At 40.4% G+C, this 13078-nt stretch overlaps 1 protein-coding gene across 1 annotated transcript in view; it reads left to right on the top strand.

The window, feature by feature from the left end:
• The first annotated feature begins 3323 nt into the window (after nucleotides 1–3323).
• SLC1A3 (solute carrier family 1 member 3) overlaps nucleotides 3324–13078 on the top strand; it is a 74056-nt gene continuing 64301 nt past the window's right edge. Inside the window, exons 1-2 of the mRNA XM_032629000.1 lie at nucleotides 3324–3450; nucleotides 5055–5326. Of these exons, the coding sequence (XP_032484891.1) occupies nucleotides 5146–5326 (181 nt within the window). The 5' untranslated portion in view covers nucleotides 3324–3450; nucleotides 5055–5145. The remainder of the gene's footprint in view (nucleotides 3451–5054; nucleotides 5327–13078) is intronic.

The raw sequence follows: 13078 nt of genomic DNA, 5'->3' as shown, positions 1-13078 counted from the left end.
AAGGTTTTTTCATTTGCTGTTTTGGGTCCTCTGTACGTACAAGGCTGAGCCAGGAACAGGTCCTCCAAGGATTTCTGAGTCCTCGTAGGGAGACCTGGTAAATAGGCTCCAGCACAGAGTTCCCATAACTTTCTGTGGGGCCCCCCTACTGCCCACTGTGCAATAATTACAGATGTGTCTGTGGACCCCTAGAGAAAAGGGGCTGGTATTTGGAGCTCAGGACTTGCTCAAGGTTTGTTGAACGAGTGAGTAGGATAAAGGTTAATTATAGTTCACCTCTATAGTTGGGTTTTTCAGGCTTCACATAGGTTTAAGATAAACCCAAATCATTAAAAACCTAACCAGAATTCACCATCAATTTTTTGTTGTTTTGCTTTTTACATTCAAACCTAAGAAGGAAAAAATTTAAGGCAAAATGAAAGACCAACTACCACAAGTACTCTGTCTACTCCTGCTACCTCTAGTGCGTCCCCTGGGGTTAAATCAAGTCCCCTTCATTGTCTTAACATTCTACAATTTCCAAATTGTAGAAGGAAAATTGACATTCCTTATGGTGATTCTAAAATGTAAACTATTTGAACAAGGAAGGAAAAAATCTCCCATGAAATTACAAATAAAAGTGGAAAATATTCAATAAAGGTTAAAAGGATTTCTAATCATATTCTTCCTCAAATTCCCTTATCTTGACTGCTGAAATGTGATTGTTCTGTACTATGTTACGACACTTACTTGTTAATCATGATCCCTCATACTTGAAACTAATGGAGTTCAAGGATAGGTTGGATTTGGTTGTTTCCTGTTATGGTGACATTCCCCAACCCCCCAAATGAATTTACCTACAGCATACTTTATAATAGCATGTTCAAAGAAAATTCTTGGAAAATTTTTTAAAAGGAGCAGGTTTTGCCACATCTTTTTTTTTTTTTAAACTCTGAAATACCAAAATTAAAGTGATTTCCTAGCTCTGTGTCTCCTACCCAGAGTAGCTTTAAATGAAATACATATAGAGACATATAGAGACATGTTCATAATTTCTTGCTGTTTCGCTTATTTAGTATTTCTAAGAAGGAAAAATGTTTGAATGCTCAAGGGTCTTATTTATAAAATAGAGGAAAAGGAAGAAATATGTGTTGAGTAAACCCAAGTTGTCCTGAGGGCATTATTGCTATAGCTTTCCAAAAGAGAAAGTGGTACTTAAAAGAAGTAGTTCCCAATATGTCCCCCAGACTAAAACCTTGTAATTCAGATGAACTCTGAACTGAAACTTTTTGCATCTCATTTTCTCATTGGGTTTTTATTACAGCCAACAAAACTTTCAGTGGTGAATTATTTCCCTTCTCCGGGGTTCACCAGACTCCCATAATGTCTGTGCAAACTAAAATAACGAAGTGGTTTTTAACCAAGCTTTGGGGATTAGAAAAAAGGAAAAAAGAAGGGGCACTAGGGCCTTCTCATCTCTATGCTAACCAAAGTGAGGTTTTTCTAGTGCTTTTTCTTGCCTATAAAAAAAATAGAATTAAAAACGAAAATACCACCTGACTTGAAACTCCATTAAAAATCATATAAAGATTTCTCTTTTAAGTTCTCTTGAAATACAGGTCACTTCCACAAGAAATGTGAACAAATTAGTCGTAAACCCATGGCTCAGAGAGGACCTAGTGTAGTAAATAAATGCTTTAAAATGTAGTCATGGCATTGAGAAATGACATGTGCTCCACGTAGCTAGGCCAGAAGTGTGAACATAAAAATAAGTGATTTTGTTTTAACACAGAAGGTTGCAAAGTGTTTTGTTTAATACTCTTATATTATGTCATTCATTCATAGGAGTTGAATTTAATGTTTACTATGTATCAGGTATAAGACCCATTCTTGCCCTCAAAGAACTTACAATTTAGTTGAGAAGCCAAAATTTAACAGGATTTTTTAAAAGAAAGGAGCAGTAGGAGACAGTGGAACTATGTGTTAAACTATGTGATATGGATGCTAAGTGACCTAAGAGATAAGAGGAAGAGAAAGATTGCTGATGGGTGGGACTGGCAGAGGTAGATATTCTCAATAATCTCTTAAAATGATGCAAGTTTAAAACTTGTTATAATTGCTGCTAATTTATAATTTTAGCATTTACGTGATTCACCGTTGCTTTCCAACCAGGAGCTGTTCAAGAGTATATACATGCAACAGTTGAAGCTTGGCAGGAGACATACCTTTAGAATCTCCCTGGATTTGTTAATAAGGGAAAAAGACATACTTTCTTGTTGGAAAACAGACACAAGAATTAAGCAGATTTTGCATGGGGAATATGAGAGTTAATAAACAGGAATACAGAACTCTGTAATTTTTGGTATGAGTTTTGTTTCTGTTAAACATTTTTCTTCATACTAAACAAGTTCTAAGTTTTGGAGTTGAGTCAGGCTCAAAAATCTTTTTTTTTAATTTTTAAAAATCGACTTCACAATCTATTTCCTTCTTAAGAAAGGTGGACTAAAAGTGCAAGTTATATTCTCAAGGCAATGAGAATTTTCTAGTTCCTAAAAATGATGAGGCAGGAGGGGGTGTGGGGGACATTTAGCCTCCTTTAAAATTGAGGCATATGTCCGCACAGCAACTTATCTTTTGAAATTACCAAACTTCAAGTGTGCATTTATACTCTTGGTCTTAAAATGCTTTTTACTTGAGTAGTTTAGCAAAGATCCTGGCATCTTTGTGCTTCTTACCTTTTTGAATCTTTGCAACACAGATGGCGAGCTAAATTAGATTTGCTATAATAGAGTTTAAACTGCTAAAATAGAGGCATGTTTCAGCTTGTGTTTTGAGTAAGTTTAGACAAGGTTAGAGAATTATAGTATTTTTTTTCTCTATACTTGATTGCGTTCCGGGTCTTCCCAAGAAATGCCAGTTATTTCCCCAATTCTAAAAAGAAGGGCTCTTTCATCATAACAGTTGTACAACCAGGCAAAAGAGCACACTCTCGTGTTTCCTTAAGGGGAGGAAACCTGCCATTATGTGAGATAATTAACTTTAGCCTCAGAAAAGTCTTCTCTGAAACGTTCTAATCAAGACTTCAAGCTTTCTGAGTGTTGTGTGCGCTTTATTCTTCAATTCTTCCTGGTCCCGGTTTTGCATTTCTAATGAAAGTGAACTGACAAAGCTGGAAAAGTGGTCTAAGGAGCAAAACAAAGCCAGCAAGCATGCTTCTGGTGCGCCAAGATTAATCAATATTCCAGAAACCTCGGCTTTCCCCCCTCCTTCCCTGTGGTGTTTTCATTTTTCCCCACTCCCCCTTTCCCGGGCACAGACTCCGCCCCTTTTCTTAAGTTGCCCCGATAGTAATTTGCAGTTTCAGAGCACATGCACGCCTTGCTCGCTGCGTTTTGTTGCTCCGCTGTACCTGCTGGGAATTCACCTTGTCATTGCCTGGGGTATCTTCCACCCGTTACAAAATCAGAAAAGGTAAGTCTGACGTCCTGTATTCCTGCTGGGATACATTTCTCGTTCCATTTCTCTGCCAGTGTATTTTGTTTCCCGAGCAGAGGAGTAGCGAGAGTAAAAGCTAGCCATTTTGGTAGATAAAGTCCATGTTAGTAATTTAATGCATTGAGCGTGTGGTGTCTATTTACGCCGTGTCCTCTCTTAATCTGGAGTTGAGTCATTCAGGGTGGATGGGGGACAGATTGTGGTTCGAGCTCTAGGAAAGAATCAAGGCTGAGCTGGTCTGTTTTAAAGTGACTGGTAAAGGGAATCAGAGATTAGTAGGAGAGAAAAAAATTTGGTCTCTCGTGTCTCCCCTTCTTCACTTCTCCCTAAACTTTTAATCTGCTGTGAAGTCTTGAGCGAGTTGTACGTCTTATTATCACTGACCCCAGCCCGCAATTTTATTTAAAAGTCAAAACTGTTAAGACTAGTCTTTTTTTCTGCACCTGGATTTGCCAAAAGCTTCCGAGGAGTCTCTTGCTTTCTAGCTACCTCCTACACGGACGCACACACTAGCTTTTCGCGTTGCCAGATACACACGTCCACAGGCACGACTTGATTGTTTACTTGGATTTATCACGGGAAAGGTTACGGATTAGAAATCTTGTAAAACAGCAGGAGGAATCCCTTGATCTTTCAAAACAGCTGATTTCCACCAAGGAGAGATTTACTTAGACATATTTGAATAACCTAGGAGCACTTTAAAGAAACTAGAAACCGCACGCTGTAACGTTTGGAATGAAAATTGAATTAATCTCCTCATCTATTCTAGAAATCCTAAATTTTAAAATACTGAAAAGTGGTGATAGTTTCCTCAGAAGACACCAGCATGTTTGCCACAAAGACAAATGCTAATTTGTACTTCTACTTGGGACCAAAATGAAGATGAATTATGATTTCAGATGATTTATAAACGTGCCCAGTGCACTTAGCTTATTTTATGAAAAAAAAAAAAAGTTACCACGTGAAAGGGTCAAATGTATTTCCCAGGGCCTGTGGGTACTTGTGTTCTTTTCATAAGCATATTTACTAGTTGATATTATCGTGGTTTTTTTCTTAATGCAGAAAGTAGTTACTTTATTATATATAACAGCAACCTCTGACTGTGAAATCTCAGTATCTTAATTCATTTCATTGACCTGGTTATGCCTTTGCCATGTATACAACATGAGCCATTAAGTATAATTACTGAGCGTTTCCTGTGCGTTTAATTCAATTGGACATTTATTGAGGGCGAACATTGTGCAAAGTACTTGGCTAGGTTCTGGGGGATCGGGTGGGGGTAACGGTGCTCAGTCACACCCAGCTCTGATGAGCCCTTTTATAGCTTCACTGGAGAGGGAAGGACAAATGTTTAAAAATGTAACACAAGTACCTGCTCATATATTCTGGATTTATGCACATGTCCCACACGTGGTCCAGTAAAATATGCACATTCTAGCCTTGAGATCTGGCATTGCCACTCTCCAGCCCTTGATTCCTACTGAGATTATGCAGCTTGCCAACAGCTTCCCCTGGTGTCGGGCAGCCCTGATTTCTCACCCCTGGAGGCTGTAATTCTTGTCTCTTTCTCTCTCGTCTAGTTGTGTTCTTGAACACCAAAGAGGACTGGCTCTCTGGGGCTGATTCCGTGACATTGAAGTTCAAAGAAGAGACACTCTGCAGAAGTAAAACATGACTAAAAGCAATGGAGAAGAGGCCAGGATGGGAGGCAGGATGGAGAGATTCCAGCAAGGGGTCCGTAAACGCACACTCTTGGCCAAGAAGAAAGTGCAGAACATCACAAAAGAAGATGTTAAAAGTTACCTGTTTCGGAATGCTTTTGTGCTGCTTACTGTCACTGCAGTCATTGTGGGTAAGTCATTTGATAACAAGCGAAAAAAAAAAAGCACAACTAGATCTTGTTTCTCGGGGGCATCTGACTGCCTGGGAATATTATCAGATGAACTGATTGTAGGTGTTCAAAAGGATAGCCCAGGCTTTCCTCTGAATTTGAAGATTCTTTTTCTGCTTTAAATGACAGTCTGTTGGCACATTTGGAGCAACATGTGGTAAAACATGTGGGAATCTGAGAGTCTCATTAGGCATTATGCAAATCAATTGATTGTGTGAAGAAGGGAAATAAATCAAATGTTTCTCCATCTCATGTAAGGATAAAAGAGGATAATTTAATCTTAAGACCTGAGCAGTTAAGTAACAATAGAAACAAGCAAGTGCTCTAGATTTGGCCAAAATGTGATCATTATGCAATGTCACTTTCACTTAAAACTAATGTACACTATTGGTATACCCAGAATGAGACACAGGTCCCTAATAGTAATTATATTCTAACTGGTGCTGACTTGCAGCTGAATATCAACACAGACATAGAGGCCGAATCTTTTCTGTTTATACACTGTCTCGTCCAGTGACTGGGAAAGGTAAATTAGGGGAAATGTAAACACAGATCCCTCATTCATTGTCTCTAAGTGTCTGCCATAAATAGCTAAACCTTTTTTGAAACATTTCAGTCTCTTACTAATTTAGCATTGTTGACAGCAATCTGTACAAATAAAACATTATTGTTTTGTTTGATTTATTGGTATCTGAGATTATAGCTCATTATAATTAGCAATTATATCTGCTACTTGTAGGTAGCATTAATCTTCCTTTAAAATATAGCTGAAAAACCTACTTACTCAGAATTTTTGAACCAATATAGAAACCCTTAGGCTGGTAAACAGATAAGCCAATGTCATGTTGTAAAAAATGCTATAACTTAAATTTCTACTAATCTGCCACCAAAAAAAGGCTTTAATCTCTACCTTGGAGTTTGCCAAGATCACCGTCAAATATAAGAGGTAATGACAATAAAAACTTAGAAAATTCTATAGCATGTAAATATAATTATAACTTTATCTCCAAAAATAGGATTCTTAGATTGCAGACAAATAGGAATATAGCAGAAGAGTAGTTTGTCACAAGACTTTAGACATATTCCATTTCAACATCTTTGGCTCCTTTTAGTAATTGTTGGTGATTAATGACTCTTCAATTAATTCCAGAGATGTTCAAAAAGAAAGTTTCCTGATTGACTCAGAGAAGTAATGGCTTCCTTTAGGTCTCCAGGTTTGAATATCTTCCCGGAAGAAGTATTTCAGTGCTGTATCATTGTCTTGGAAGTTGATGTAAAATACAGTATTCTCATCTCGGTTTTTTTCTTTGAATTACAGTCGTTGTCAAGCCAAGTAATAGCTGTGTAATAATAATTGTGAGCGATTATACAGCACTATTCCAGCTACTTCCTAGGTGTTTTGCTTATATTAGCTCACTTAATCCTTAAACAAGCTTATGAAGGCAGTGGGTAGGTACGATTACTCTGATCCTCATTTCATAGTTAAGGAGACTAAGCACGGAAAGATCAAGCAGCTTGCCCAAAGTCACGCAGCTAGTAAATGCTAGAGGTGAAAGTCAAACTCAGGCTGTCTAGTGCCAGAGGCCATTCTCTTAACCACTCTGCCATCCCAGCTCAGTGCTCTCCTGACTAGCTGACATCTTGTGAGAGTTGCCAGGAAGAAAAATGCTGCCATGTCTTGGTAGAGGCCGATTACCAAGCAATGCTACACGCATTCACATAGCTTTGTCATTTTGCTACACGATTTACTCAGTTAAACTCAGCAGAAAACGTATAATTCTCCTACAAATGATTAAGCTGCATTCCTCTTTCATTTAACAAATACCCATTTATTTTGCAACCCTATACGTATAATAATAGAGCTCAGTGATACTGGAGTATGTTTGGAAAAGATGCAGAAACATTGATTCAAAATGGTGTTCTAAACACAAGAGTTCCATTTCTGGGACAGAAATGTTTCAGGTGAAGAACACAGAAATGGAAAGTGATAAAACCTGAACGTGGAAATCAGATCAATGGGGAAGGAAGTTCTTAAGTGATTACAAAGAAATAACATCTCTGATAGAAGGAAGATAGTGGCAGGATTTAAGAGTCCATTTTCTCTATGAGTTCTGGGATCATTTCCTAGCCCAAAGAGGACTTTCCCTAAGATTTGTGAGAATTGTGATGAGTTGGCTGAGCTGGGGTAGATAACTTGGCAGGATGCCCTCAGGGTTGGCTTTACTAATGGAAACTGAGGAGGTAGAAGTAACAAGAAGAAGGCACTAACAAAGAAACAAATAAAGAGGTCTCATTGACAGTCAGACCACTGAGTCTACACCAAAGACTTGGAATCGCAACTTAGTAGCAAACAGATTTAGGAGAGAAGGAAGAAGCCTTCAGCTATCTCTTGGTGCCTCTTCCACTGAGGGCCCAGTGAAAACAAAGGCTCATTTAGCTTGCCACTGGGTACCATGTCTACACCAACCCTAAAAGAAATAATAGGAAAAGGACATGTCTGGGACATCAACTCTCAAATTTATTTGCTGCAGCACAAGGAAAGACTGGAAAGATGCTAGGAAGGAAGAAGAAAAGAGTTATTTTCTCCAAAGATGAAATGACAAGAAAGAACTATAGCTATTACTTGGTTTTCTTTTTTAATTTTAATTTTTATTTATTTATTTTAAAATTTATTTATTTATTTAGGCTGCATCGGGTCTTAGTTGTGGCATGCATGATCTTCGTTGTGGTGCGTGGGCTTCTTTTTAGTTGTGGCGTGTGGGCTCTAGAGCACGCAGGCTTAGTTGCCCTGTGGCCTGTGGGATCTTAGTTCCCCGACCAGGGATCAAACCCATGTCCCCTGCACTGAAAGGTGAAATCTTAACCACTGGACTGCCAAGGAAGTCCCAATTACTTTGTTTTCAAATTCTTAGGTTTTGATCACTTTTACTAAAAAAGACTGGGAAAATCTACGTAGTGGGGTGAATTTTTTGTTCAGTCTGTTTTCTTTCATCGTTTTGAAATAAAATAAATGTGCATTTAGTGTGTGGAAATAGAAGCTAGAAATACAGAGGAGGAGTAGAGACATGTTGAATCCATATATTCAAAAAAAGTAGGGAATTGTAGATATTTCACTACCAATTCCTCTACAAACACAGGCATAGAACCACATGTGCAATGTGATGTCATTTCTATGCAATGACATTTCTAATGTCATTTCTAAGCCATGTCAAAGTCTGAAAGTGCCAGGCTGCAAAGCCCATGTAACGGGAGCAGGCTAGAAACTTGAAAGAAGGCAGTGGCAAGTGCTAAGTCCCTTTAAGATAGTTCATCATTAAAGCATTTGATGAAGTGTCTTCCAGGGCTATAGCAGGCAGCTGTCTGACAAAAAACACACTGAGAAGAGTGGTCACTGTCTTTCTTCCTCCGGGAAGCACTTTCTACTTCATACTGTGGTCAGTTGTGTCAGAGGGACCTCAGACATCTCCCTGAAAGAAAGAAAAATCCTTTGTCATGTTCAAGTCACAGAATGTCACTCATCTATTATCTGCTAAATAAATGCTTTTTTTTTTTTTAAAGATTCAATGCTATTCAGCAACTTAACAAATATTGTATGTTGTGTATCTGGCTCTATGCTATACAATGTGGCATCTCTGCCCTCAGGTGGTTTAGTAGGAGAGATGGATGAAAAATGAGATGACAAAGGAATATATGGGGTTCAGAGGTAGTAGTAGAGAAATTCGTAATATTTTTTGAAATTAGACCACATTGTATATACAGTTCTATATCGTATATGGTGTCTTTCTGTGTTGGTACTTTAGACGTTCTACTTTGTTATTAACAACCACATGTGGAACCATAGATGTGCCACGTGGTAACATTTTTAAAGTGTGGCTTTTGATGATCTGAATTCATATGCCGGCCGTACTTAATCACCGTGTGATCCTAAAGAAGGTGTTTACCTGTTCTGAAGTCTCAGTTTCCTCATCTATCGTTACATGTATAATATATATTGTGGACACTTATGTGGTGCCAAGCAGTGTTGTAAGTGTTGTTAGTATGTTAGCTTTATTTAATCCTCACAACAAGCCAGGGAGGGAGGTATTTTTATTCTCATTTTATAGATGAGGAAACCGAAGCTCAGATACTTATCCCACAGTTGATGCATTTTGACAGGGATTTAAATCCACCATTTTGGCTCCAAGTTCATACTCTTACCCACCACAGCGTTCTGGATGCTTAGTCCCTCCTCTCAGGAAATGTCCATTCTTGTTTTATTACACCAAGTAGCTAAGGATGTTTACTGATACATCAATAGGAGGGGTGGAAAGGAGAGACTGAATTGAGAGTTCAGAACAAGGGTCACTCCTGAGTCCTGGTGGCTGATTGCATGTGAGTTGACAGAGAAGGTGGATTGCAGGTCGATGGTCTGATTTCTGACTTGGGTGACCGAGTGGCGTTGGTACCATCAATCATGGTGGAACACAGGAAGAAGACGGGGGAAGTAATAATGTCAGTTTTGGATGTGTTGAGTTTGAGATGCGGGCTGCCTCTGCAGTGGAGATACAGTGTAAGAGGCTCAGCATAGATAAAGATTTGGAAGGTAGCCTTACCATCTCCAGACTGAACGAAGACAGGCTCTGTCTTTGAAGGTAAATGAATAACGATCAATGCATCGGGTTATCCTACTGCATAAGCTACTCTGTAAGTGAGTCTATTCTGGGAGCAGTATTAACTCTAGGGCCCTTCTTTATAACTAGAAGCAATAATCTCCCAGAAATGCTGTAGTGGTATCCTGAGCCTTGGACATGTCATACAACATCCAGCGGAGTCAGTTAGTTCAGCCAAACAGGTTCATTAATGTAGTGAGCTATCAGCTGCTGTCTGGACCCAGCTAGCCAACCGCTTGAGTTAGTGGCCCCCATGCTGACACCTTTCAGCTTACTAAGAGAAGGGCATCTCCACCCAGGCTGAACAACAAGAATCCAAAGAATGGTGAACAGATTTCTGGGTTCAGATTTCCAGTTTCTTCAACACTTCCTGGAAAAGAGAAGGAGCTTCCAGAAGCTCGGGGCAGCCCCTCCCCTGGTGTTACCAGAGCCCAGCTAGTCACTGTCACTCACAGAGACTCCCTGGGCAGAGGGCTGGGCTGGAGGGTGAGCTAGGAAGCAGTGGATCCATAATGCCCTGCTCTGGAGAAGTGACATAGGGATAGAGAAATTGTTGGGGACAGCAATAGCAAATAGCCGACTCGCATTAGATCCCAGCCCTCCCTCCCACCGTCTCCAAAAGCATTCCAGAGAGCTGCCTCCTGTCCTGGGGATAGAGTCCAGGACTGAATAGGGGAGTAGATCAGAGCCATGGATTCTGGAGTCAGAAGCTTAGGTTGATGTCCCATTTCTGGAACTGATCCTCTGTTTCTTCATGTGTAAAATGGAATAATTATAACACCTCTCTGCCAAGATTTTATCCCAGTTCTGCCACTTACGACCATGTAACCTTAAATAATGTCCTTAAATGCTTGGCAGGCAAAGTGTCCAAAGAAAGCGTCAGCCCTTCGTCTTTGGCTTCCATCTGTGCTAGGGCATCAAGTGAAAATACACGCGGGTTTGAGGATGCTGCTCGGCCAGAGGACTGAGAGCCAAGGGTGAGGGAGGACCAGGTGTGGGAAGGGGAGAAGACGGTCACCTGCTTTAGGTCTGGAAGTGTCTTCTATTTCCTTGGCTAGAGGAGGGAGCCAAGAGAGTCGTAGGAAGAGACTTAATAGTTGTAAACGGCTTTGAGAGGCAGAGATGAAAGCCTCAGTGTAAGTGACACCGTCATTATCTGTCCCTTACCTACCTGGCCTCTTGAGCCAAACAGAAAGTAATCCCCAGGCAGCTGTTATCACAACACAGACTGCTCAATGGAGGGAGTGATGTCTCAGGAAAATGGGAAGTTGCTGAGAAAATGGTTTCAATAAATGTTGTAACATACTCAATAGTGCATTTTTGTTCGTACCACTCAGGACCCATCAGAGTTCACCACCTCCCTGGTTTCTCCTTTTCTCCAGCATTTTGGTGTCTACTGTTCATTAATTGTCGCCCCCATCAGAGTGGAGCCAAGCAAGATGAGGGGTTCTGGAAACTTGGAGAAAATGTTGCTGGTTTCTAACAGAGTTGGTAAAGGTTATTTTGAAGTAGGGGGTAGAAGGCTTAATGTTGTTCTAAGATTGTCTCTGGATTTTATTTTGCTCTATTTTCTTCCTGTTAATTCAGATAATGAGAAAACTGAGCAGGCAATTTCAAATTTGTTTCTTTTTCAAGTAGGTAATCAAATAAGTATGTGTGTTCAGGACAATTACCTGCAATAATAATATCTTCCATTGTGGCTATGTTACAGTTTACAGAGTGCTTTCCCATTGCCCTCTATAGCAATGTAAGTCCATGGCCAGTTCATCCCCCCTTCTGATTAGTATCTGTGAATGTCTGGAACACAGCTGAGAAAGCACTGAGAGTCTAAAGGTCCTGCTTACAGACACAGCTCTGCCGTCAGCTCCCTTTATGATTTAAGACAAATCTCTAGACCTCATATTTCCTCACCAGCAAAATACATTTGGACTAATGTCTGCCTCCAACTCCAAAATTCTATCATTTAAAGTCTAATTTGTCTTCCTCTAAAGCTGAAAATACGGAATAAGACGCATGAGGGTTTTCTTTTCAGCCCATGATGCTGTACCATTGCAAGGACCTTTTTCCTGAACTCGTGATCTCCCAACTCATTCTAGCCAGTCTCTCAAATCTATGAAGCCGCTGCCTTCTCTTGCTTTGAATTCTTGACTGTCAAGTTCTTGCCTCTGGGTGTGGTGGCCAATGTTTCCTAAGCAATGTTTGAGGATACAACTGAGGCACACCTCTGCAGAGCCACTCCTGCCCTTCCATCTTCTGTATAAATCAGGGGATGAAAATTGCAGGCCTTTGTTTTTGCTGTAGAGTAAACAAGGTTGTGAAGAGCCTACGCTATTTGGAAGAGGCAACTGGAATTTAAGCACCGTCTTTTCCAAGCTTTACATTCCAGGTGTTAAGAGTTCTTGATATTTATGGAACACTGGGGTGCCATCATTCACCAAGTATTTGGTCTGACAGCAAACACACAGAGCACTTCAGGGCACACACTTTAGCCATTGTGCTCACCGAGGATAAAAATTATGAGTTTTATGTCAAGCTTCAGTGCTATCAAAATGACCCAGAGCTTATTCCCTAGACCAAGAATATTCCCATCACTAGACCCAATCAAAAATGCACTCAAGGGCTTCCCTGGTGGCGCAGTGGTTAAGAATCCACCTGCCAATTCAGGGGACGCGGGTTCGAGCCCTGGTCTGGGAAGATCCCACATGCCACGGAGCAACTAAGCCCATGAGCCACAACTACTGAGCCTGCGCTCTAGAGCCGGTGAGCCACAACTACTGAAGCCCGTGTGCCTAGAGCCCGTGCTCTGCAACAAGAGAAGCCACCACAATGAGAAGCCCGCCCAGCGCAACAAAGAGTAGCCCCCGCTCCCCGCAACTAGAGAAAAGTCGATGCACAGCAACGAAGACCCAATGCAGCCAAAAAAAAAAAAAAAAAAAATGCACTCAAGTGGTTTTGAAACCAAAAAGAGAAGAATAAAACCCCCAAGGCTAGATAAAGGAAGATATACCCTGGCTGAATTAAGTCAATGTCGGGGAAAGGCACTCCTTTTTTTCCTCTGTGTATC

This window comes from Phocoena sinus, chromosome 3, assembly GCF_008692025.1.
Source record: "Phocoena sinus isolate mPhoSin1 chromosome 3, mPhoSin1.pri, whole genome shotgun sequence".
Classification (NCBI taxonomy): Eukaryota; Metazoa; Chordata; class Mammalia; order Artiodactyla; family Phocoenidae; genus Phocoena; species Phocoena sinus.
The sequence above is the reverse complement of the archived record's forward strand: the minus strand, read 5'-3'. Positions and strand labels throughout refer to the sequence as shown.